A 26,588-nucleotide genomic window follows, 5' to 3' on the forward strand; every position below is an offset into this window, starting at 1 on the left:
TTGTCTATACATATAGAATATGAAGTGGTTGTCTATACATATAGAATATGAAGTGGTTGTCTATACATATAGAATATGAAGTTGTTGTCTATACATATAGAAGATGAAGTGGTTGTCTATACATATAGAATATGAAGTTGTTGTCTATGTATATAGAATATGAAGTGGTTGTCTATACATTTAGAATATGAAGTGGTTCTCCATACATATAGAATATGAAGTGGTTGTCTATACATTTAGAATATGAAGTGGTTCTCCATACATATAGAATATGAAGTGGTTGTCTATACATATAGAATATGAAGTGGTTGTCTATGTATATAGAATATGAAGTGGTTGTCTATACATTTAGAATATGAAGTGGTTCTCCATACATATAGAATATGAAGTGGTTGTCTATACATATAGAAGATGAAGTGGTTCTCCATACATATAGAATATGAAGTGGTTGTCTATATATATAGAAGATGAAGTGGTTCTCCATACATATAGAATATGAAGTGGTTGTCTATACATATAGAATATGAAGTGGTTGTCCATATATATAGAATATGAAGTTTGTCCCATATATATATGAAGTGGTTCTCCATACATATAGAATATGAAGTGGTTGTCTATATAATATGAAGTTGGTTGTCTATATATAGAATGAAGTGGTTGTCTATATATATAGAATATGATTGTTCTATACATATAGAATATGAAGTGGTTCTCCAGAATATGAAGTTGTTGTCTATACATATAGAATATGAAGTTGTTGTCTATACATATAAAAGATTAAGTGGTTCTTCATACATATAGAATATGAAGTGGTTGTCTATACATATAGAATATGAAGTGGTTGTCTATACATATAGAATATGAAGTGGTTGTCTATACATATAGAATATGAAGTGGTTGTCTATACATATAGAATATGAAGTGGTTGTCTATACATATAGAATATGAAGTGGTTGTCTATACATATAGAATATGAAGTTGTTGTCTCTACATATAGAATATGAAGTTGTTGTCTATACATATAGAATATGAAGTGTGTATTATAGGTACACCCTGGGGGATGTCATGAGTGATTCAACATAGTATCAACTTCATCACCACAGTCATACCCTATTAGCTCCATACACATGTCCAGCATGATCATGACTACCAACACATGTGATTCCATAACCTCTGACATGTCTCTGTAATAATTCATTATTCATGATCACCTCTGTATTCATATATATTTTCATGTCCATGTTTTGGTGACTGATACAGTATTTCTATTAATCATAAATACCGTAGTAGTATCTCAAATTGGAAGACATGTTTTTAACAGACTCTTTTATCCAAAGTGCCTACATTTTCTCATGGTCGTCCCCAGCAGGAATGTAACCCATAATTATGATGTTGCTAGTGCCATACTCTTTTCAACTGAGCCACACAGGACCACAACACTAATTTGACATGATTATGGTCTACATAGATAGTGGTTGAATGTCATGTGAGGAAGGCTATTTAAATATTATTATTGTCTCGCCTTGTAGACATAGGAGGGATTTTCATGAACTGAATAAAAATATATTTCGAATGACGCCACCGAGGCAGAGACTGCAGTGGCTAAGCGAAATGGGCCATTTAAAGGTTATAGTGTCACATGAGCTCCAGCGAGATAATGTGACTCACCACATAGGCTACAGGCTTCAAACTGGGCTTGTTGGTTGTCTTATTCCAGGTTCTCCTGAAATCAAAGTATTGCTAAATGGTCTATAGTTGGCCAGGGTTTCTCAAACTCGGTCCTGGGGCCCTCCCTGGGTTCACATTTAGGTCATTGCCCTAGCACTACACAGCTGATTCAAATAGCCAACTCATCATGAAGCTTTGATTATTTGAATCAGCTGTGTAGTGCTAGGGCAAGAACCAAAACGTGCACCCCATGGAGGGCCCCAGGACCGACTTTGGGAAGCCCTGGCCAACTAAAGACCATTTAGGCTCCCCTTTTCACCCTACTGAGCCAGTCAAGCTGTACTGCACCGCCTGGTTACACATCCACCATAGTTGGTTGAAGATCATCATAGTTTCCCTTCATTATCATGTCAAAAGTCAGAGTTGAGGTGTCATACAAATATTCCAATTATGTTGGACCAGTGAAGCATGTAACTTCCTACTCCTCTCCATCAACCTCACAACGGATCACTTAGACATGTACATCCTCCAGGTTTTAGGAACAATCTGAGGAACTGCCCATCCAAAAGAATTGTAACGTTCCTAGTCATTTCGCACATTTGGGCATGGCTAGGTGGCTTTGTAGATTTGAATTAAAAAATGTATTATTTGAGAAATTCAGTTCTATAATATATAACATACTATAATGCTGCCCAACCGTTTTACGCTCGTTCTGCATTATTTAGCATACCAGTTACGTAGCTGCATTTAAGATCACATTTTTACTCAGAGCAACTGCCCGAGGCCAACAACTGTGAATTGGGAGCCATCTTCCTAAAGATAGATAGTGAGATTTGTAATGCAGAACAAAATGAAGCCATTGCAATAATGTGGCTGGCTGACTGGCTGACTGGCTGGCTGACTGGCTGACTGGCTGACTGGCTGGCTGACTGGCTGACTGGCTGGCTGACTGGCTGGTTGCAGGTCAAAAAGGTTTTGCTCAGTAGAAATGATGAGAGATGAGAGGTACTCTTAAAATGAACTGCTGGAAAATTAAATGCCTTCTCCCTCTCTCTTTGGGGTCTGAAATGGATATTGATAAGTGGTTATACAATGTCAGAAGGTGTAGGCCTATTTTTTTCATCTTATCTAAAATGTGGTTATCAAGGAACATTTGACAAAAAATGTATTGTATCCTTTTACAGATTCAGAGGTTTTGTACAGGAACCGAGACGGCCACGTCATCAAGTTCAACTTTGCTTTAAACGAAACAGAAATGATCCTGAGAAATAGCACGTTTGTAAGTAGCTTGCCACCAATGGGTCCACCTCTCTAACCTCAATTGACCGATCAGCATTCACAACACAGTACCATATTGACCCATCAACTTTTCATGACGCAGTACAATATTGACCCATCAGCATTCATAACACAGTACCATATTGACCCATCAACATTCATAACACAGTACAATATTGACCATCAGCATTCATAACACAGTACCATATTGACCCATCAACATTCACAACACAGTACCATATTGACCCATCAGAATTCATAACACAGTACCATATTGATTGATCAGCATTCATAACACAGTACAATATTGACCATCAGCATTCATAACACAGTACCATATTGACCCATCAGAATTCATAACACAGTACCATATTGACCCATCAGCATTCATAACACAGTACCATATTGATTGATCAGCATTCATAACACAGTACCATATTGACCCATCAACATTCATAACATAGTACCATATTGACCCATCAACATTCATAACACAGTACCATATTGATCTATCAGCATTCATAACACAGTACATATTGACCCATCAACATTCATAACACAGTACCATATTGACCCATCAACATTCATAACACAGTACCATATTGATCTATCAGCATTCATAACACAGTACCATATTGATCCATAAGCATTCAAAACACAGTACTATATTGATCTATCAGCATTCATACCACAGTACCATATTGACCCATCAACATTCATAACACAATATCATATTGACCCATCAGCATTCATAACACAGTACTATATTGACCCATCAGCATTCATAACACAGTACCATATTGACCCATCAACATTCATAACACAGTACCATATTGATCTATCAGCATTCATAACACAGTACCATATTGACCCATCAGCATTCATAACAAAGTACTATATTGACCCATCAGCATTCATAACACAGTACCATATTGCATAGAAATATCAAAGCTGAGCACATTGTCATTATTTGCCTCCTGTAGCATTGTGATAAATCAATTTAAATATTGAAAAGGTGTGGGCTACGGAGAAAAATATGGCAAAGACTGCTACAAGCACAGGAAAGTTCCAGGGGATAAAGGAGGAGGGGACGTGTGGTTGTGAGACATTGCAGTGGGAACGTAGGTCTGAGCAGGTGTGATGTCATTGATGTTTGATGAAATGTATCTGTCTGTTTATTGTCTTTTGTTTATGTATGGTTGTTATTGTTTGAGAAATAATGATATAATAGTTTAAAAAAAAGACTGATCTGACAGCTCATGTTTTATGTGTTGCATAAGGCTAAGCGGCTTTTGACTGTCATTGGCAGGCTTGCTTTTTGCCATTTAATAATCTAACTGGGCGGAAAGCAGGGCACCATTAATCCCTGATTAATGTTTAGACATGCTAGCTACACTTTTGGGTGGAAAGGTTATATGCCTGTGATTGTAATAGCATGGTACAGTATACAGGCTGTGTATTGGTTTACCATCATCTGAATTATTTCTGAGATCTAGAGTGCATTCGGTAATTATTCAGATCCCTTCCATTTTTCCACATTATGTTAAGTTATAGCCTTATTCTTAAATTGATTAAATACTTTTTTTCTCAATAGATCTACACACAATACCTCATATTGACAAAGCAAGAACAGATTTTTTTTTTTTTGGGGGGGGGTGTATTAAAAATTAAAAACAGAAATAACTTATTTACAGACCCTTTGCTTTGAGACTTGAAATTGAGCTCAGGTGCATCCTGTTTCCATGTTTCTACAACTTGATTGGAGTCCACCTGTGGTACATTTAGTTGATTGGACATAATTTGGAAAGGCACACATCTATCTATATAAGCACTCACAGTTGACCGTGCATGTCAGAGCAAAAACCAAGCCATGAGGTCGAAGGAATTGTCCATAGAGCTTTGAGACAGGACTGTGTCGAGGCACAGAGTTGAGGAAGAGTACCAAAAAATGTCTGCAGCGTCGAAGGTCCCCAAGAACACAGTGGGCTTCATCATTCTTAAATGGAAGAAGTTTGGAACCACCAAGACTCTTCCTAGAGTGGGGGGGGGGTGGGCCTTGGTCAGAGAGGTGACCAAGAACCCGATGGTCACTCTGACAGATATCCAGAGTTCCTCTGAGGAGATGGGAGAACCTTCCAGAAGGACAACCATTTCTTCTGCACTCCACCAATCAGGCCTTTATGGTAGGGTGGCCAGACGGAAGAAACTCCTCAGTATAAGGAACATGACAGCCAGCTTGGAATTTGCCAAAAGGCACCTAAATGACTCTCAGACCATGAGAAACAAGATTCTCTGGTCTGATGAAACCAAGACTGAACTCTTTGGCTTGAATGCCAAGCATCACGCCTGGAGGAAAACTGGCACCATCCCTACATTGAATCATGGGGGTGGCAGCATCAAGACTAGTCAGGATCAATGGAAAGATGAACGAAGCAAAGTACATAGAGATCCTTGATGAAAACCTGCTCCATAGTGCTCAGGACCTCAGACTGGAGTGAAGGTTCCCTTTCCAACAGGACAACAATTTTAAGCACACAGCCAAGACAATGCAGGAGTGGCTTCGGGACAAGTCTCTAAATGTCTTTGAGTGGCCCAGCCAGAGCCCGGACTTGAACCCGATCAATCATGTCTGGAGAGACGTGACAATAGCTGTGAAGCAACTCTCCATATCCAACCATACAGAGCTTGAGAGGATCTGTAGAGAAAAATGGAATATACTCCCCAAATACAGGTGTGTCAAGCTTGTAGCGTTATGCCCAAGAAGGCTGTAATCACTGCCAAAGGTGCTTCAGCAAAGTACTCAGTAAAGGGTCTGAATACTTATGTAACTGTGATAAATTGTTGTTGTCTTTTTACAAAAAAAATGTTTTTGCTTATGGGGTATTGTCTGTAGATTAATGAGGGAAAAACATTTTTGAAATACATTTTAGAATAAGGCTGTAATGTAACAAAATGTGGAAAAAGTCAAGGGGTCTGAATACTTTCCAAATGTACTGTGTGCACAAGATACTTCCTAGAACTATGTACAATATACTTCCTAGATCTATGTACAATATACTTCCTAGATCTGTGTACAAGATACTTCCTAGATCTGTGTACAAGATACGTCCTAGATCTATGTACAAGATACGTCCTAGATCTATGTACAAGATACTTCCTAGATCTATGTACAAGATACTTCCTAGATCTATGTACAAGATACATCCTAGATCTATGTACAAGATACGTCCTAGATCCATGTACAAAGATACGTCCTAGATCTATGTACAAGATACTTCCTAGATCTATGTACAAGATACATCCTAGATCTATGTACAAGATATGTCCTAGATCTATGTACAAGATACCTCCTAGTTCTATGTACAAGATAATTCCTATATCTAAGTACAAGATACATCCTAGATCTATGTACAAGATACCTCCTAGTTCTATGTACAAGATAATTCCTATATCTAAGTACAAGATACATCCTAGATCTATGTACAATATACTTCCTAGATCTATGTACAAGATACTTCCTAGATCTATGTACAATATACTTCCTAGATCTATGTACAAGATACTTCCTAGATCTATGTACAAGATACTTCCTAGATCTATGTACAAGATACCTCCTAGATCTATGTACAAGATACTTCCTAGATCTATGTACAATATACTTCCTAGATCTATGTACAAGATACTTCCTAGATCTATGTACAAGATACATCCTAGATCTATGTACAAGATACCTCCTAGTTCTATGTACAAGATAATTCCTATATCTAAGTACAAGATACATCCTAGATCTATGTACAATATACTTCCTAGATCTATGTACAAGATACTTCCTAGATCTATGTACAAGATACTTCCTAGATCTATGTACAATATGTGTTAAACTGTAGATGTTTTATTTGTGACTTCTGTCTTTCTCTTGTCCTAGGTGTCTTTCAAAGTTGCCAAATATTCTCTCTCTCCAGACATGAAATATGTGCTTTTTGCTTACGAAGTGAAACAGGTAGGATATGAATAGTCGTTAACCTTCCTGTTGTGTTCGTTTCATGTTAATTCATTCTGTGTTCCCGGTCCAAAATGACCACCCCATTATAGCTGATTAGCAATCCATAATAATATATGTATATTATCTTCTAATGTTGTGCTAGATCTTTTTGATCAACTTAAGTTATTGTGAACATTACAAGTTTTGAACTTCTATTTGCTATTTATGGCCTGTAGGCCTCATTGACCTGAGCTCATACAACTTGTTTTTGAGTTTAAAAAAAGCATCATGTACTGATTATTTTGACTATAAAAAATACTCAGATGAAACACATTGTGCTATTTATCACAACTACTTCACTGTCAGTTTCCTGGCCTCTCTCCTCCTCACCAGTGTCATGATCAAAGATATGATCAAGAACCTCACATACAGTATATCATCTGGTCATTGTGCCGCCACAGAATGAATTGTGAGCAAGGCCTCAAATAAGCTTTATATACCAGAGCTGCGAGAAAAGTTCTATATATTATTGAACCAATGTTGCGATTGTTTGTGAGAATGCCAACAGGTGTTGTTCCTGTGGGGGATTGCCATGGAAGCCAAGAATGGGAGTGAGGTGTGTGTGTGTGTGTGTGTGTGTGTGTGTGTGTGTGTGTGTGTGTGTGTGTGTGTGTGTGTGTGTGTGTGTGTGTGTGTGTGTGTGTGTGTGTGTGTGTGTGTGTGTGTGTGTGTGTGTGTGTGTGTGTGTGTGATCAAACACACACGCATGTGGGGATCTGGGAGAGGAAGTGTGTCCATCTGATGAATGGGCATGTGCCGAAACTCAATTTTATACACTAATTGTAGCCTCACCCATTAATTTGTAATGACCAGTATTTTTTGACTGGGAACACCACAGGTGTACAAAAGTTAAATAAAACACCCAAGATGTAATGAAAATAATCTACATGTATTTTCTGTGTTAAGATGCCCTGTGTGAACAAAGTCATGGAACCTTATGACAATCAGATTAAATTAACTACATTTTTCAGAGAGAAAACTTGTAAATCGGTCCAAATTGACCGGAACACAACAGGAGGGTTAAATGACTGTTGTTTGTTATTTACCAATACACTTTTAAATAACAGTTACGAGAGATAAACATGTCAACACATACAGTACAACGTCACAGGGCATTATTAGTATACAAACAGTCAACTGAATACAATTTTCTTCCACCAGAGCAGTATATGAGATATGAATCACCTTTCAGCCAAATAAATAAATAACCAAACACGAACCCAGTGCAAATGTTTCAGCTAACCAAAAGAAAAATGGAACTACAGAATATATCAGTGTTTCCCATCACCCTAAGCATAGGTTGAGTCTTAATTGTTATTCCCTGATTCCTAGCCTCTTTCCTCGCCTCATTCTCAGAATGCATAGGAGGAGAAGGTCCGAAGGAAATCTCAGATCTTCTGTTTTAATGCGTTTTGAGAAGGACGCGAGGAGAGGGGACGCGAGGATTCAAGGAAATTGCAATTGAGATTCGCCCATAGTCGGACCGGGAAGGAGACCAAACTGCAAATAGGCTCTGATCAGAAATCAGATTGCACCAGCTGGGTTCATGGCGGGTGTACTGACCTCATTGAGGTTTTATCTTATTTTTCTTTCTTTATTCACCTTTTATGTGTTTTTACGTATTAATATTTAGGCCCAAACCAGGGATCTGTCATTGATTTCCTCTTTGTTTAAATGCTGGATCGCTGGCAACCAAGGTTTGGGAACATTGCACCAGAATGGGATTCCCTAGAGAATGGATTGATGCAAATGTTGTTTAGTTGTGTTATGCATTATTATTATGCAGTATCGGTGGTGTGCAGCCAAGTTTGCATGATGATTAACCTTACCTGACAACTGAAGAGTTGCGTTGGCTCCCTGAGCTATGCGGGCTAACAAAGTCTTGAATTAGTTACATCCACAGTTACATTGTGGAATCCCGACACGTGGTTTCTAACATGATTCATTTGCATCCTATATGCTTTATTGTTGTCTATTATTTATTGTAACATTAATTGTCAATACTTTTAATTTCAGGTGTATAGACATTCCTATACTGCAGCGTACATTGTTTACAACATCCACACAAGGTAAGAGACTGAATGGACTGGTTGATGCTTCGTGTCTTGTATTGACATGCATGCTGAAGAACATACCGCATTATGTATGATACACCCCATATTTGACATCTCTAGTTCAACAACAGATGGGGTTTGTTCATGCCCGTCTGCCTGTCTTTGTGTACTTTTGTGTGTGTGCTTGTGTTTCAGGGAGGTGTGGGAGTTGAATCCTCCGGAGGTCCAGAATGCAGTGCTCCAGCATGCAGCGTGGGGTGTGAAGGGACAGCAGCTGGTGAGTCTCTCCTCTTCTATGATGCCATACACTTCCTCGTGTCCCTCTCTCTCTCACCCAATCGGAAATCAACCTATGGGCACAGCTCCTAGACTGTCACAGATGCCTCATCACACATATGAAAGAAATTGATAGGTGTGAGCATTATTGATGGATTTTGTACAGTGTTCCATCAAGATGTGTTGAATGTGCTTTTCTGGCATGCGGGAGACCCGGTTTCAAACCCAGCCGTCACACTAGGGGTTGGTATAAAATTTGCCGTATTTCTATTGCTAATGATGACCAGTTGTGGTACAGTTTCTCATGTGAAGGAGTAGAAAACCCTATTTGCTGTATATCAGGCGGCCATTGTGACAGCAGGTGGTCCTGTTACAGATGGGGATGCAGACTAAACTTTTCTCAGACCAGACACTTGAGCATCTGTTACTCTGTTCAGAGTTTGTTTGGACACAAATAAAACCCAGCATGTGATTATTTGTCTTGCCGAACATCTGGCGGCCTAACAAAGCACACTTGATTGTTAAAAGGGTACAAAAGTGAACATGTGAAAGGAACTGATTGAATAAGACAATACTGAAGTTTAGCAATATATAGTCATTAGTCAATGCTGCCCATTATGGTGCACTTTAATTCCTGATATGGATCATAAATGGAAATAGGTCATAAAATCACTACCATATTTCTCTGGCAGTGAACTAGTGCTGTATTGTAGATACTGATCGGAATCAGAGTCTGGCTTTTGCTGTGCTATAGTTTTATAGCCACCATGCAAAGCACAACTATAATTATCTTTACTCTCATTTCAGATCTACATCTTTGAAAACAACATCTATTACCAATCAGATGTGCAGAGCAATTCTCTGAGGATTACTTCGTCGGGAGAGGAAGGAGTCATATTTAATGGAATCGCTGACTGGCTGTATGAAGGTTTGTCTGAATGCCTTGTACCCAAGAGCACAATGTCAGGAAAGGTATTCCAGACATTGGAAATAAATCATGTTCAGCCACAAAGGAATTCATCACTTTCACAGTTGAACGGCTCTCAGTCACATTCAGGGTCGGATGGAATAAGAATTCAAAATGAACTCTACTAACGATATTAGTCCCGTTTCTGAAGGATAAATGAGAACTAACTCAGAATTTTTATCAAAGTTAATTAAATATAGATGAAGGAAAGTCATTATTTCACTACAGCAGTGTTGTCTCCTCATGAATGGGCCATAATCCACACATTGTTCCATGCCCAGGGATAGCAGGGACAATTTCATTCACAATTTGCACTTATTATTTACAGCTTAATGATGAATTGTAGCTCTGACTTAATTAAGACAAATTTTGTGCTTTATCTACATCAGCCCAAAACAATGTCCGTCAAAAAACTATAAGAATTCTTCATTTGTCATCCTCTTGACATATATTCAACAAGGTTGTGTAAAACACAGATTTCCAATTGATGCAGATACAAATTCTAACTTTCTCTTAACTTCACTTACAGTAACATATTGCTCTTATACAGTATATAGCAACTTCAAGTACTGGTGTACAGAAAAAGCCTATATTCATGTGGATAGGACTCGATCCGAAGAAGAAGAAAACAATAGTATAGTTCAGAGTTGAATTGATGGCAGTTTGGTCCTTGTGTTTTCAGAGGAGATTCTGCAGTCACACATAGCACACTGGTGGTCACCTGACGGAGAGAGACTGGCCTTCCTCATGATCAACGATACCCTGGTACCTACCATGTTCCTGCCCCGGTTCACAGGCAGCCCCTACCCCAGGTCACAGGAGTACCCATACCCCAAGGTAATGGAAAGACGCGATATAATGGGACAGCATGCTGCTGAAGAAAGTGCATCTATCCATCTGTGTCATTATTTTGCCTCCATTGGTGAAATTGTGCTTGTTTGTTTGAAAAACAACACTGTAACTATTGTGTGTCTTTGTTGATTCACACAGTATACTCGATTTGAGCTTTGGAAATCACGTCTCTGTGCTATCGACTGATGCGTTGTGTTATATGTGCTGCACGTCGATACAACAACTATGGCTATCGAGTTATCAAGATTATCCTGTGCATAGAGTTGGTTAGAAATACTGCTCACATCAAGGTCTTATATTCTGGTAGATCAAGTATTTATAGAGTCTCAACAAAAGGGAAATTGGAAACTGAATAAATGATTAGACAAAATGATCAGAACACTGCTCAGATTTTATAGGTGGTAATGGAGCTTCTAACTAAGGCTGTGATGGTTATGGAATTTTGAATTACGGTTATTTGTCAGCCAAATGGTCACGTTTATAGTTACAAGTATAACCGTTTGAATAGCAAAGAAAAAGAAGCGCATCTTCTCCTCTCTCTCCTGACTGCACGTCTGGTCTTTTTGAATGCCCGGTTGTCTACAGTTAGCTGTCTACAGTCTACAGTCAGCTGTCTACAGACTACAGTCAGCTGTCTACAGTCAACAGTCAGCTTTTATCTTCTCTCATCTCTCCTTACATTGGTTGTTTGTGAATCAGGCTTACTCTTACTTGTTGCTTTTAGGTCAACTTTGTCGACTTAAAAATTACGTTCTTCATCCATAATCTCTGTTTACACGGTGATAGAATTACCGTGCCAGCCCTACTTCTAACACATCTACATCTGCCAGAACAAAGAAGCCTGCTTGTATGAGGTATTCACAATGATGTTCTGCCAGTTCAGTCATTCCCTCTCAGGATTTAAAATAAATAGATGATTTGCTCAGTCATCTCTGAGATAATCTCTCGTTGGATGTTAAGCTAGGACAGACATCCAAATGGCCCAGACAAAACAAAGATGTTAAGCTAGGGCAGACATCTATATGGTCTAGACAAAACAAAAGTGTTTAGCTCGGACAGACATCTAAATGGTCTAGACAAAACAAAAGTGTTTAGCTCGGACAGACATCTAAATGGTCTAGACAAAACAAAAGTGTTTAGCTAGGACAGACATCCAAATGGTCCAGAGATGTTAAGCTAGGGCAGACATCCAAATGGTCCAGGCAAAACAAAGATGTTAAGCTAGGGCATACATCCAAATGGTCCAGGCAAAATAAAGATGTTAAGCAAGGACAGACATCCAAATGGTCCAGGCAAAACAAAGATGTTAAGCTAGGACAGACATCCAAATGGTCCAGACAAAACAAAGATGTTAAGCTAGGGCAGACATCCAAATGGTCTAGACAAAACAAAGATGTTAAGCTAGGGCAGACATCCAAATGGTCTAGACAAAACAAAGATGTTAAGCTAGGGCAGACATCCAAATGGTCCAGAAATGTTAAGCTCGAGCAGACATCAAAATGGTCCAGAGATGTTAAGCTAGGACAGATATCCAAATGGTCCAGAGATGTTAAGCTAGGGCAGACATCCAAATGGTCTAGACAAAACAAAGATGTTAAGCTAGGACAGACATCCAAATGGTCCAGACAAAACAAAGATGTTAAGCTAGGGCAGACATCGAAATGGTCCAGACATAACAAAGATGTTAAGCTAGGACAGACATCCAAATAGTCCAGAAATGTTAAGCTAGAGCAGACATCCAAATGGTCCAGAAATGTTAAGCTAGGACAGACGTCCAAATGGTCCAGACAAAACAAAGATGTTAAGCTAGAGCAGACATCCAAATGGTCCAGAGATGTTAAGATAGGGCAGACATCCAAATGGTCTAGACAAAACAAAGATGTTAAGCTAGGGCAGATATCCAAATGGTCCAGAGATGTTAAGCTAGGACAGACATCCAAATGGTACAGAGATGTTAAGCTAAGACAGACATCCAAATGGTCCAGAGATGTTAAGCTAGGACAGACATCCAAATGGTACAGAGATGTTAAGCTAGGACAGACATCCAAATGGTCCAGAGATGTTAAGCTAGGGCAGACATCCAAATGGTCCAGAGATGTTAAGCTAGGGCAGACATCCAAATGGTCCAGAGATGTTAAGCTAGGACAGACATCCAAATGGTCCAGAGATGTTAAGCTAGGACAGACATCCAAATGGTCCAGGCAAAACAAAAATGCTAGGACAGACGTCCAAATGGTCCAGGCAAAACAAAGATGTTAAGAAGATAATAACCTGCGAGGTCATTTGAAACATTGATTGTTAGCCTAGTTTATAATGAGTTACTGAATATCCACTGTTCATGCACCTTGGTTTGAAAGCGGTGTAGCAGCAGTATTTGTTTTTCTCGGAAATACTTAATAATTGACCTTATGAGGATCTGTTTGCTGACAGGCTGGCCAGCCCAACCCTACAGTCAGGCTGTTGGTGGTGAACCTGTACGGTCCCACACACACTCAGGAGCTGGTACCACCTGATGGCCTGAGAGGAAGGTGAGGAAGACACATCATTCTGGCAGCCCCTTAGTTCTTTTAGTGTGCTTTTGTAATTGTTGTGGTGCCACCAGGCTTGTCAGGTTATTCTTTGCATGTTATTTCTTTACTAACCATTATAACCAGTATATGACAATTGAATCTGTATGGCTGCATGTTTAATTGTTTCCAGGGGCAGACTGGGACCAGAAATCGGAATTGTCATTTCTAACACACCGGCTCATTTTTTCCTTGAAATCCCCACACCGGTCCATTATATTCCTCAAGGCCCCCACATTGGCCCATTTTTCCCATCAAGGCTCCAATTATTAGGCTGTATGGTTTCATTTTGCATGAAAAATCCAGGTTAAAGAGGCCCATAGACTAAAAATGAACCAGCCCATCTGGCATTTGCCCAAAATGCCAGAAAGCCAGTCCGCCCCTGATTGTTACAGTGCATGTTTGATCAAGTTCCATTCACAAGTACACAACCATCATTCAGAAATATGATTCAAATGGCCCGGAGAAGTAGTTGCTATACATCTGAATATGTGTCTGACGTTGACCCAGAGAACACTATGTGAGTATGGTGAAGTGGATCAGCAACACCCATGCAGCGGTTCGATGGCTCAACCGGCCCCAGAATGTGTCCTTCCTCACTGTGTGCGACGCCACCGTCGGATCCTGTGTACAGGTGGGTTTTTTCCTTCATCTATGCTCAGGTGGTCCCCCTTAGAAAAGGGTTTTATTGGCGTCGTCTGTGTCGTACTCCATATTGGATCTAAGACGTGTTCCTTCACTTGAATTTCAGAAACATGAGGAAGCTTCAGATCTCTGGCTCACCAGACAGGTAAGTCGAAATGTTAATGTTCTATAATATTAGCAAATTCATATTTCTATCTAGTAACATATTATTTGAATGCTACTGTGGGCTTGATGTGGTCCGCATTGTGCTGGAATTTTAAAACAGTGAGTATTGTTTCTATATGCTAACAGTAAAGAGGAAATTGATGCACTTTGACTGTCCCTTAAAATCCAATGTCCTCAGAACCAGAAGCCAGTGTTTTCAAAGGACAGGAGCAGGTTTTTCCTGACCATACCGGTGAAGCAGGGGGGACAAGGAGACTTCCATCATATTGCCATGTTCACCAAATCGGTGGGTGCTGTCATACTCCAATTCTGAAATACACCTTGGTCATCTTGTTGTTCTCCGGCTTTTTCAGGGCTCACTTTGTGTCTTTAAAAAAACAAAAACATTTTTACATGTTTTTATCGAGAGGAAGAAAAAAAAAATCACAATTTGTCTTTTCTCAGTTCAGAAGTGATCAAAATGATGTCCGTCACTTGACGTCAGGCAACTGGGAGGTCACCAAGATATTAGCTTATGATGAGGGGGAGCAAACCATGTAAGTCTGGAGAATAGGAGAGGAATTGAATGTCATATTTTGTGTTACAGATCTGAGCTTCAACAAGCGTTGACCTTTTTTCTCTTTTCAAACATCTCTTCTGTTGAAACTATTCTATTTGTAACTGTAGATGATTGTACTTGCCCTGGTTAAAGTCATTCTGCTTTCACCTATATAGATATTTTATCAGTACTCAAGACTCTCCACAAAAGAGACACGTGTACAGGTGAGAAATGATTCCAAAACGTTTTCCCATCAAGAAATGCGCATGCTGTATGTCAAAAACATTCTTCTCAATAACACCAGACATTTCAGCTGCATTCTAGGAGCTGTTAGCCCTATTCAGCTACAGTGTATCTAACCCCATCCGTAGTATTGCATAGACATAATACATTGTTGAAATGCAATTATCTCAAGAATGCGAAGAAGTGCTTCAACAAACCAACACAAAAATCCCTCTTTCAGTGCATCTACTATTGGTCTGTTCTCTCAACGATGTTTGACCTGTGAGGTGAACCAGGAAGCATGCGCGTTCTTTGATGCAGACATCAGCCCGAACAAACAGCATGTTATTCTACAGTGTAAAGGTAAGGTCTGTGCTTTTTCCTTCTGGATATCAATTCCGCCAAATACAGCTGTATGTAGTAAAACCCAACCTGTTCTGGGTAATGTATGAGACATGGTTAGGGAGTAATTATGCCATGATGTATTTTATGATACATTAGCAGATGGCGCCTGGGTCTCCGAACCACTGCTTGAATCAGTATATCCCACGGGTGACGTTGTTGGGCTCACATAGCCTAGGGTAGCTACGATACTACTATAAAACCATGTTAGGAAATCCTACTGAACATTTCTTCAGTCTCAAAACAATGCCATGCAGTATTGCTCGAGTATCTTCTGTTCCATAGGTCCAGGTGCTCCATCTGTGATGCTGCAGAGTTTTAATGATGTAACCGGTGAGTAATACTAAGTATTGATATGAATTCTCGTGTCCTGTACTGTACCGTACTATTTCCAGTCTGTTTTAATGGTTCCTATTTCATATTTGGCCACGAGATTGTTGGCTGTGTTTCACAATCGTGTGAAATACATTTTCAACAGCTGTTCAAATGAAATGTTCTGCCAAGGTTTAAATGAGCATCTGGGAAGTGTTTTTTTAATGCAAATTGTATTGATTTGTCTTTTATATGCCTGGATGCTTTTCAGTGATACTGAATATGAGGCATAATTGTACTGAAATGATGTGATTGGTGACAGTCTATAACAAAGGATCACAGGACATGTGGTTTAGATGCAGTGGCCTATGTGAAGTCAGCCAACTGTATTAGAAAAATGTTCAACTCAAATGAATGTGCTTCGTGAAACAATATGTTGATTGATTTTTCCATCACAGTTTAATACCCCATATAATCGCTATCCTTGTCTCTTTACACACAGCGTGTCAATGGTTACTTTCACACTTTATCCTCACAGCTTACTTTATATTGGACAACAACATGCCTCTGAGAGCTGCCTTGGAAATCAAAAAGATCTCGAAGTCAGATGTCAGGGTTATTCCAAGTGAAGACTTTGGTAACTAACCATTTCTCTCTGTGTATATCTCCGTCTCTGTCTCTCTCTCTCTCTCTCTCTCTCTCTCTCTCTCTCTCTCTCTCTCTCTCTGTCTCTCTCTCTCTGTCTCTCTCTCTCTGTCTCTCTCTCTGTCTCTCTCTCTGTCTCTCTCTCTGTCTCTCTCTCTCTCTCTCTCAATTCAATTCAATGGGCTTTATTGGCATGGGAAACATGTGTTAACATTGCCAAAGCAGGTGAGGTAGATAATATACAAAAGTGAAATAAACAATAAATATTAACAGTAAACATTACACATACAGAATTTTCAAAACAATAAAGACATTACAAATGTCATATTATATTTATATACAGTGTTGTAACAATGTACAAATGGTTAAAGTACAAAATGGAAAATAAATAAACATAAATATGGGATGTATTTACAATGGTGTTTGTTCTTCACTGGCTGCCCTTTTCTTGTGGCAACAGGTCACAAATCTTGCTGCTGTGATGGAACACTGTGGTATTTGTGGGCATTGTACACATAGCCTGTCTTCTCTTGAGAGCCATGTCTGCCTACGGCGACCTTTCTCAATAGCAAGGCTATGCTCACTGAGTCTGTACACAGTCAAAGCTTTCCTTAAGTTTGGGTATTCTGCCACTGTGTCGTCTCTGTTTCTGTCTCTCTCTCTCTGCTCTGTAGTCAGTCGGTCACATTTTTCTCTCTCTCTCTACACTATATTGTTTATTTTAATAACTAATGTAATTCAGTATTTTCTTCCTCACAGAGCTGCCTTTGAAACTCACCTATCCACTTGACTTTTCTGAATCTCTTCTCTATGGCCTTCTTTTGATTGTGTAAGCATCGCTCCTCTTTCCTAGCGTTCTAACATAGTTACATAGTCTTCAGTACATTTTCATTCAGCAATACGTTTAGAACTGAGTATGTTACCTTGAGAACAAACACAATGATTTTCTAAGTCCATGATGTGAGATTATGCTTTCTTTAATTACGGGAATATGTTTTCACATAATATGGAACTTTAAATTTGTCATCTTGTTTGAGAAGCTTAATTAACCACCCTCCCCTACCGCCCCTGTCTTAGTGATGGTTGGCCTGGCAGTCAGTCGGTGAGTGATGAGTATGAGCTGGGTTGGGACTCGGTGCTGGTAAGTTGTGATGAGGTGATCGTGGCCAGGCTGGACGGCAGGGGGACAGGCTTCCGGGGCCTGAGAGTCCTGCAGCAGGTCCACCAGCGCCTGGGTACCGTGGATGTTCAGGACCAGATAGCTGCACTGGAGTATGTAACCTCCGACCAGCGTGATATATATATATATATATGTATTTATATATATATATATTATATCATATCTATATATATATATATATATATATGTATTTATTTACATATGATGAGATGTATAGACATTATGGACAGTATATGATAGAATATGTATATATATATAGAACATAGAATACAATACGATGCGATATACACTGTTATATGATATGATATGATATGCAATATATAAGATGTAATGCTATATACAGTGCGGTGCGATGCCATACAATATGATATAAGACAATACCATAAGACAGGATGTAATATGGTGCGACACAACATTGTCCCCTTTCCATTGAAATCCATTGAAAATGAATGTCATGGTCGTGCCCCAGTCATCTGTGTTAAAGCCCTCATGAAATGTCTGTAAAAATAATTTGTCATTCTGTTTTGGGTTGCATTTATTTTTTACTCATTACAGATACTTGATGACACTCCCATACATTGACCGCGCGCGGATCGGAATCTACGGAAAGGCAAGTTTAACTGCTGTCTTTCAGTTGATCACCATGCTTCACACTCACGGGCGTGTTCAACAAGTGAAGGTGTTCTTTTCTTTCCAGGGATACGGTGCTTACCTCACCTTGATGCTTCTGAGGTCCACTGCCCTGATTAAGTGTGCAGCTGCTAATTCCCCAGTGGTTGACTGGAAACTTTACGGTAAGTAATGTCTCCATGATTGTACCCTTTAGGTCAGTTTCCTTGACAGATTAAACCTAGTCCTGAATTGAAAAGCAAGCTGAATGGACAATCTCCATTGAAATAGGTTTTTGAGTCTAGGTTTAGGCTCAATCTAGGATTGGGTAACCGGTGCTGTGTGTTTTGTGTGAGTACATTTTCCACAAGAAATTACATTAAATATTGTACAAATGTGATTATCAATGAAATTGGATATGAAAGAACTGAATACTTTTTTGAAATGTTGCGTACTTTCTCCACATGAAGCTTCAGCATTTTCAGAGCGATACTTTGGCCTGACGTCAAAGAACGACAACAGATATCAAGTAAGTTGTTTATCACAGTCCATCTGTTGTTGTTATTGATGCTTTTCTATTTGTTGTTCTATAGTATATCACAGCAGATTGGAGAACAGCGGGAACTGTCACACTGAAGCGTGCGTGTGCATGTGTGTGTGCGTGTGTGTGCGTGTGTGCGTGTGTGTGTGCGTGTGTGTGTGCATGTGTGTGTGTGTGTATGTGTGTGTTGGGTGTTCGTATTTATGTGTATGTACGTGCGCAAATTGTTGTGTGTGCGTATGTTCATGGGCCAGGTATTGTTCATCAGTCAGAATAATAACTAGTGAAGCTGTACAACTTCCTGTGTGAGATTACTGTGTTATCAGTGAAAGTGTTCCCCTGAAAGTGGGTTGTTGATATGTGGGCCACACAGTTCCAGCCATTTAACATGTAAATGATGCTGGTCCAGAGAAGTAGGTCAAATTGATCATAAACGAACAGCGGGGCATCACTCATACAGTCCTTAGAGGTAGATGGAAAAAGGCACGTTCTGTTAAGGATTAGCCCCTTTTTTCAATTTTCGCCTAAAATGACAAACCCAAATCGAACTGCCTGTAGCTCAGGCCCTGAAGCAAGGATATGCATATTCTTGGTACCATTTGAAAGGAAACACTTAGACATTTATGGAAATGAGAAAGGAATGTAGTAGAATATAACACAATAGATCTGGTAAAAGATAATACAAAGACAAAACCAACCGTTCTTTTGTATTTTTTTTGTACCATCATATTTGAAATGCAAGAGAAAGGCCATAATGTATTATTCCAGCCCAGGTGCAATTTAGATTTTGGACACTACGTGGCATCAGTGTATGTGCAACGTTTAAGACTGATCCAATGAACCATTACATGTCTGTTAAAAAATTTGTTTCAATGTGCCTAATTTGTTAATAACTTTCATGTTCAAAACTGTGCACTCTCCTTAAACAATAGCATGGTGTTCTTTCACTGTAATAGCTACTGTAAATTGGACAGTGTAGTTAGATTAACAAGAATTTAAGCTTTCTGCCAATATCAGATATGTCTATGTCCTGGGAAATTGTCTTGTTATTTACAACCTCATGCTAATCGCATCAGCCTACGTTAGCTTAACCGTCCCGTGGAAGTGACACAGATCCCAAAGAAGATTTATAATGAAGCAACACACTGGATCCCCTGGGGTGTTAGACAGGTTTGATCCAGTCCTGTATTGTAGCCTGGCTCAACCAGACTGAACACTGTGCTCGGCATTGTTTGTGAAGTGAAGGAATAAGTGAGCAGTCTGATTTAACAAGGCTAATTGTTTAACGCAATCTATTTATTCAGTGCTGTGGTTGTTTTTCCCTCAGATTTTGCTTTCTGTTCAAACCTGAGGTTTTGTTTAGCTTTTCGTGTATTGATGTGAATATTCATGTGAAAATTGACGTATATTGATGTGTATAGTTTATAGTGAATATTGATGTACATAGTGCATATTGATGTGAATATTGATAAGTATGGTGTACACCACAGGTCAAATGTTTTAGAGCACATACTCATTCATGGGTTTTCTTTATTTTTACTATTTTATACATTGTAGAATAATAGTGAAGACATCAAAACTATGAAATAACACATAAGGAATCATGTAGTAACCAAAAAAGTGTTAAACAAATCAAAATATATTTTATATTTGAGATTCTTCAAATAGCCACTCTTTGCCTTGATGACAGCTTTACACACTCTTGGCATTCTCTCAACCAGCTTCACCTGGAATGCTTTTCCAACAGTCTTGAAGGAGTTCCCACATATGCTGAGCACTTGTTGGCTGCTTTTCCTTAACTCTGCGGTCCAACTCATCCCAAACCATTTCAATTTGGTTGAGGTTGGGGGATTGTGGAGGACAGATCATCTGATGCAGGACTCCATCACTCTCCTTCTTGGTCAAATAGCCCTTACACAGCTTGGAAGTGTGTTGGGTCATTGTCCTGTTCAAAAACAAATGATAGTCCCACTAAGCACAAACCAGATGGGATGGCATATCACTGCAGAATGCTGTGGTATCCATGCTGGTTAAGTGTCACCAGCAAAGCACCCCCACACCATAACGCCTCCTCCTCCATGCTTTACGGTGGGAAATACAAATGTGGAGATCATCCGTTAACCCACACCGCATCTCACATAGACACAGCGGTTGGAACCAAGAATCTTCTATTTGGACTCCAGACCAAAGGTCTAATGTCCATTGTTTGTGTTTCTTGGTCAAAGCAAGTCTCTTCTTATTATTGGTGTCCTTTAGTAGTGGTTTCTTTGCAGCAATTCAACCATGAAGGCCTGATTCACACAGTCTCCCCTGAACAGTTGATGTTGAGATGTGTCTGTTACTTGAACTCTGTGAAGCATTTATTTGGGTTGCAATTTCTGAGGCTGGTAACTCTAATGAACCCATCCCCTGCAGCAGAGATAACTCTGGGTCTTCCATTCCTGTGGCGGTCCTCATGAGATGCAGTTTCATCCAGCTTGATGGTTTTTGTGACTGCACTTGAATACACTTTCAAAGTTTCATATTGACTGACCTTCATGTCTTAATGATGGACTGTCATTTCTCTTTGCTTATTTGAGCTTTATTTGCCCTTAATATGGACTTGGTCTTTTACCAAATATGGCCATCTTCTGTATACCAACCCTACCTTGTCTCAACACAACACTCCAGGTGACTACCTCATGAAGCTGGTTGAGAGAATGCCAAGAGTGTGCAAAGCTGTCATCGATGCAAAGGGTGGCTATTTGAAGAATGTCAAATATAACATATATTTAGATTTGTTTAACACTTTTTTGGTTACTCCATGATTCTATATGTGTTATTTCATAGTTTTGATGTCTTCACTATTATTCTACAATGTAGAAAATAGTCAAACTAAAGAAAAACCTGTTAATGAGTATGTGTTCTCAAATGTTTGACCGGTAGTGCATATTGATGTGTATAGTGTATAATGATGTGAATATTTATGTGTATATTGATGTTTATATTGATGTGTATACAGGGCTCATCTGTGAGAAAGACCTTGGTCTCAGCATGACTCCCTGTCAAAGGTTACGCTGTCTCTCATATCTATTCTTTCAGGTTTCTAGAGTACTTCCAAATATGAAAGGGTTGCAAGGAAACATGATGAAAGGACCGCAAGGACCGGATTTTCTGTTGATTCATGGAACCGCTGATGGTAAATACCCTGTTGTCCAACAGAAATGGAAAATAGACGATCCTAAATCTGTCAAAATCAGTGATTGGTGTTGTATTCAAAGTCAATTTGCAAATCCAATTGGTGCTTTTTTGTTCTTTTCTCAGCAAATGTTCATTTCCAACATTCAGCGGAGTTGATTAAGCACTTGATCAAAATTGGAGCGAACTACACAATGCAGGTACGAGCCGTGATAAACAAATTTGAATGAAAATGTTGAATGAGTGATTATATAATGTGATTATTGAAGTGGTTTTGATTGCTAGCCGATATATTTTCACTCACCCACCACCCTCGCACGTACACACACACACACACACACACACACACACACACACACACACACACACACACACACACACACACACACACACACACACACACACACACACACACACACACACACACACACACACACACACACACACACACACACACCTCTCAGGAAAAACATTGAGTTACTTTCTTATTCCTTCTAACTGATAGAAGAGTAACCACAATTCACTACAGAAATGACAGTCCCAATCCTGGACAGTACTGTCCTGACTGACCTTGTGTTTGACCTTTGTTTGAGACAGCTCTACCCAGACGAGGGCCACTTCCTGTCCCTGCAGAGCCAGAAGCACCTGTCTAAGTCCCTGGTTGGCTACTTCAGAACATGTTTTCAGGACTTCAGCACACCGCTACCTGAGGAGATCGGCAAAGAGGATGATGACTGACAGGGTTGGGGTTAGACGATGACTGACAGGAGGACGTGCAGGCGGGCCGTGTGTGGATCTGGGATCGCTATGTTGAAGCAGTACAATGACTGCTCTGCCCTCGCGAGTGATGTTTGCTGTTGATTAGGTGTCCAATGTAGGCAAGACATATAGTTGAAGTTGGAAGTTGACATACACTTATGTTGGAGTCATTAAAACTCGTTTTTCAACCACTACACACATTTCTTGTTAATTAACAAACTAAAGTTTTGGCAAGTCGGTTAAGACATCTACTTTGTGTATGACACAAGTAATTTTTCCAACAATTGTTTACAGACAGATTATTTCACTTATAATTCACTGTATCACAAATATAGTGGGTCAGAAGTTTACATACACTAAAAAAGTTGTCTGTGCCTTTAATAAACAGCTTGTAAAATTCCAGAAAATGATGTCATGCTTTGGAAGCTTCTGATAGGCTAATTGACATCATATGAGTCAGTTGGAGGTGTACCTGTGAATGTATTTCAAGGCCTACCTTCAAACTCAGTGCCTCTTTGCTTGACATCATAGGAAAATCTAAAGAAACCGCAGAAGAAAAATTGTAGACCTCCACAAGTCTAGTTCATCCTTGGGAGCAATTTCCAAACGCCTGAAGGTACCACGTTTATCTGTACAAACAATAGTAGGCAAGTATATACACCATGGGACCACGCAGCCGTCATACCACTCAGGAAGGAGACACGTTCTGTCTCCTAGAGATGAATGTACATTGGTGTGAAAAGTGCAAATCAATCCCAGAACAACAGCAAAGGACCTTGTGAAGATGCTGGAGGTAACAGGTACAAAAGTATCTCTATCCACAGTAAAATGAGTCATATATCGACATAACCTGAAAGGACGCTCAGCAAGGAAGAAACCACTGATCCAAAACCACCATAAATTAGCCAGACTATGGTTTGCAACTGCACATGGGGACAAAGATCGTACTTTTTGAAGAAATGTCCTCTGGTCTGATGAAACAAAAATATAACTGTTTGGCCATAATGAACATCGTTATGTTTGAGGAAAAAGGGGGATGCTTGCAAGCCGAAGAACACCATCCCAACCGTGAAGCACGGGGGTAACATCATCATGTTGTGGGGGTGCTTTGCTGCAGGAGGGACTGGTGCACTTCACAAAATAGATGGCATCATGAGGCAAGAAAATTATGTAGATATATTGACGCAACATCTCAAGACATCAGTCAAGAAGTTAATGCTTGGTCGTAAACGGGTCTTCAATGGACAATGACCCCAAGCATACTTCCAAATGTGTGGCAAAATGGCTTAAGGACAACAAAGTCAAGGTATGGCCATCACAAAGCCCTGACCTCAATCCTATAGAAAATGTATGGGCAGAATTGAAAAAGTGTGTGCGAGTAAGGAGGCCTACAAACCTGACTCAGTTACAGCAGCTCTATCAGGAGGAATGGGACAAAATTCACCCAACTTATTGTGGGAAGCTTGTGGAAGGCTACCGAAATGTTTAACCCAATTTAAACAATTTAAAGGCAATGCTACCAAATACTAATTGAGTGTATGTAAACTTCTGACCCACTGGGAATGTGATGAAAGAAATAAAAACTGAAATAAATCATTCTCTCTACTATTATTCTGACATTTCACATTTTTAAAGTGAAGTGATGATCCTAACTGACCGAAAACAGGGATTTTTTACTAGGATTAAATGTCAGGAATTGTGAAAAACTGAGTTTAAATGTATTTGGCTGAGGTGCATGTAAACTTTTGACTTTAATTGTAGCTGATGTGGGGTAATGTGATGTGTGTGTGTGTTTGGTTTGTGTGTGCGTGCGTGCGTGCTTGCAAAATACAGGACTACAGATCATGGAGGCTTTCTATTTGTAGAATAATGCAGTGGCTGGACAAAATCTGAGGGTTAAATGTCATTTTTGTTTTACATTTTTTTAAATTCCACTCAGTGATACACTGGTTTATCCCTTCACAGCTTTTACCATCAGCTGTATCGTCATACTGTGAAAAGCATACTTTTGTTGAAGCCCACGTTTATCCACATTATTCCAATTGTAATAAGCATGAACACAACTCTACCGCTTTCCGTCTGTCTTATCCCATTCCTATATGTGCTCTAATAATGTGTACATTTTACTTTCAGTTACTGACATGCACATATATATATATACACATATTAGGTGATGTTACATAGGACATAACACCATGGATTATTTGATAAAGTGCTATTTTTCATGTCTTATGATATTTTGTTTTCAGCTGTACATTTACAGTATACAGTGTGTATATTTTTGAGATATGTGTCGCAGGGGTTGACCTACAAGAATATTGTACGAGTTTACGGTCTTTGTTTTTACTGGGGTTTGTTACACTTCAGATGAATAGCCATTGTCTTTGGATTGATTGAACAATAAAGAAGTTTAGAAAACAACTGTGTTCTGCCAATGAATTGTCTGTGACGGGTCTCTTTGGGTCTCATACTGAGAGGCTTTCTGTCGACTTTTCCATCTGAGAGCCAAGTAAATATAGGCATCAAAATAATATATTCTGCACAGCATTCAGATGTCTGGAACCTGAAGTCTGAAGTCTATAATCCTGCTTAAGTTTCCATTGGCTACTCAGTGTCCCAGTGGTTCAGATGGTAAGTTAAACAGGTTGGAGGTTATTGCTGTTCATTCATTTATTGTATATGATACAAATCCATGCACACATTGGGTATGATATCCCTGTTATAGTGGTTGTTTGCCATTCATCTTTACTTGATTTTATTAGGTGTGTTAGACAGGGGCAATGCACATTAATCAACATGTGTGAAAATATCTGTGCCACATTAGCCAGCCGGCTAATTTTCTACTGTAGTCCCATGGATCTAGCCAGTGACTTGTGTGATTATTTTACAGACAGACTTTTTGCGTCCTGAATGGCACCCTTTTTAGTGCACTACCTGCAGAACCATAGGGCTCTGGTTAAAAGTAGTGCACTATATAGGGAATAGGGTGGCATTTGGGATGCATAAACTGAGAGAGATTTAATTACTTTACAGGAACAAATTAAACACTGTCCTGTGAGTCAGCTTCATACTGAGTCTCCTCGGACCAAATGAACCTATTTGAGAGAAGGAAAGTACAAAATAGGTAGCCTCAGAGCCATGTATCTGATACATTGAGTTTTCTATGCTTCCCCATTGTGTGAGACAATGGTGAGCGCAGCATTCAGTCTGGTTTAACCAGGCTACAAAATAGGCCTTGCGCTTGAGCGATGTGGAGGGATACAGAGCCAAATGACAACAGCACACTTCTCCCATCTCTTTATGAGGAGATCCCATTGTTGCAAGACAGATTCACTTGTGGTGGGCATTGCACCTTGTTATTATTCATGCACTTAGGAATTCTGTCTGTTGCTGCTGTCTTTTTAAAGTCTATGGTGGTGTTGGTGGTGGTAGAAAGGAATACAATTCTGACCTGGATGATACTATGTCAAATGGACATTGACTGTAGCACTGCATGGTTTGTTAGCCTATTATACAGTAAGCAATCCTCGCTACTTAGCCAGAGGACGCTTTTACACATGGATCACTGAAGAGCCGAAACTGTGCTAGCTGAATTGGTTTATTGTATTGTTCAACACAAAAAATAGCTGCTTATCTCCAGAATACATCTTATCATACAGTATATGGAGCATTTGTAAGTTCTTGCTAAC

General features: G+C 39.5%; 1 protein-coding gene across 1 annotated transcript in view; it reads left to right on the forward strand.

Moving 5' to 3' along the window:
* LOC135542583 (inactive dipeptidyl peptidase 10-like) overlaps positions 1–25,334 on the forward strand; it is a 39,729-nt gene extending 14,395 nt beyond the window's left edge. Inside the window, exons 4-26 of the mRNA XM_064969673.1 lie at positions 2,853–2,947; positions 6,872–6,946; positions 9,005–9,057; positions 9,238–9,319; positions 10,126–10,246; positions 10,968–11,122; positions 13,568–13,665; positions 14,215–14,338; positions 14,456–14,494; positions 14,693–14,800; positions 14,959–15,050; positions 15,229–15,276; positions 15,516–15,637; positions 15,962–16,009; positions 16,527–16,625; positions 17,393–17,462; positions 17,711–17,905; positions 18,369–18,423; positions 18,511–18,607; positions 18,893–18,951; positions 22,045–22,141; positions 22,267–22,340; positions 22,738–25,334. Of these exons, the coding sequence (XP_064825745.1) occupies positions 2,853–2,947; positions 6,872–6,946; positions 9,005–9,057; positions 9,238–9,319; positions 10,126–10,246; positions 10,968–11,122; positions 13,568–13,665; positions 14,215–14,338; positions 14,456–14,494; positions 14,693–14,800; positions 14,959–15,050; positions 15,229–15,276; positions 15,516–15,637; positions 15,962–16,009; positions 16,527–16,625; positions 17,393–17,462; positions 17,711–17,905; positions 18,369–18,423; positions 18,511–18,607; positions 18,893–18,951; positions 22,045–22,141; positions 22,267–22,340; positions 22,738–22,878 (2,147 nt within the window). The 3' untranslated portion in view covers positions 22,879–25,334. The remainder of the gene's footprint in view (positions 1–2,852; positions 2,948–6,871; positions 6,947–9,004; positions 9,058–9,237; positions 9,320–10,125; positions 10,247–10,967; positions 11,123–13,567; positions 13,666–14,214; positions 14,339–14,455; positions 14,495–14,692; positions 14,801–14,958; positions 15,051–15,228; positions 15,277–15,515; positions 15,638–15,961; positions 16,010–16,526; positions 16,626–17,392; positions 17,463–17,710; positions 17,906–18,368; positions 18,424–18,510; positions 18,608–18,892; positions 18,952–22,044; positions 22,142–22,266; positions 22,341–22,737) is intronic.
* The last annotated feature ends 1,254 nt before the right edge of the window (positions 25,335–26,588 follow it).

The sequence above is a fragment of the Oncorhynchus masou genome, chromosome 6 (assembly GCF_036934945.1).
Source record: "Oncorhynchus masou masou isolate Uvic2021 chromosome 6, UVic_Omas_1.1, whole genome shotgun sequence".
NCBI lineage: Eukaryota > Metazoa > Chordata > Actinopteri > Salmoniformes > Salmonidae > Oncorhynchus > Oncorhynchus masou.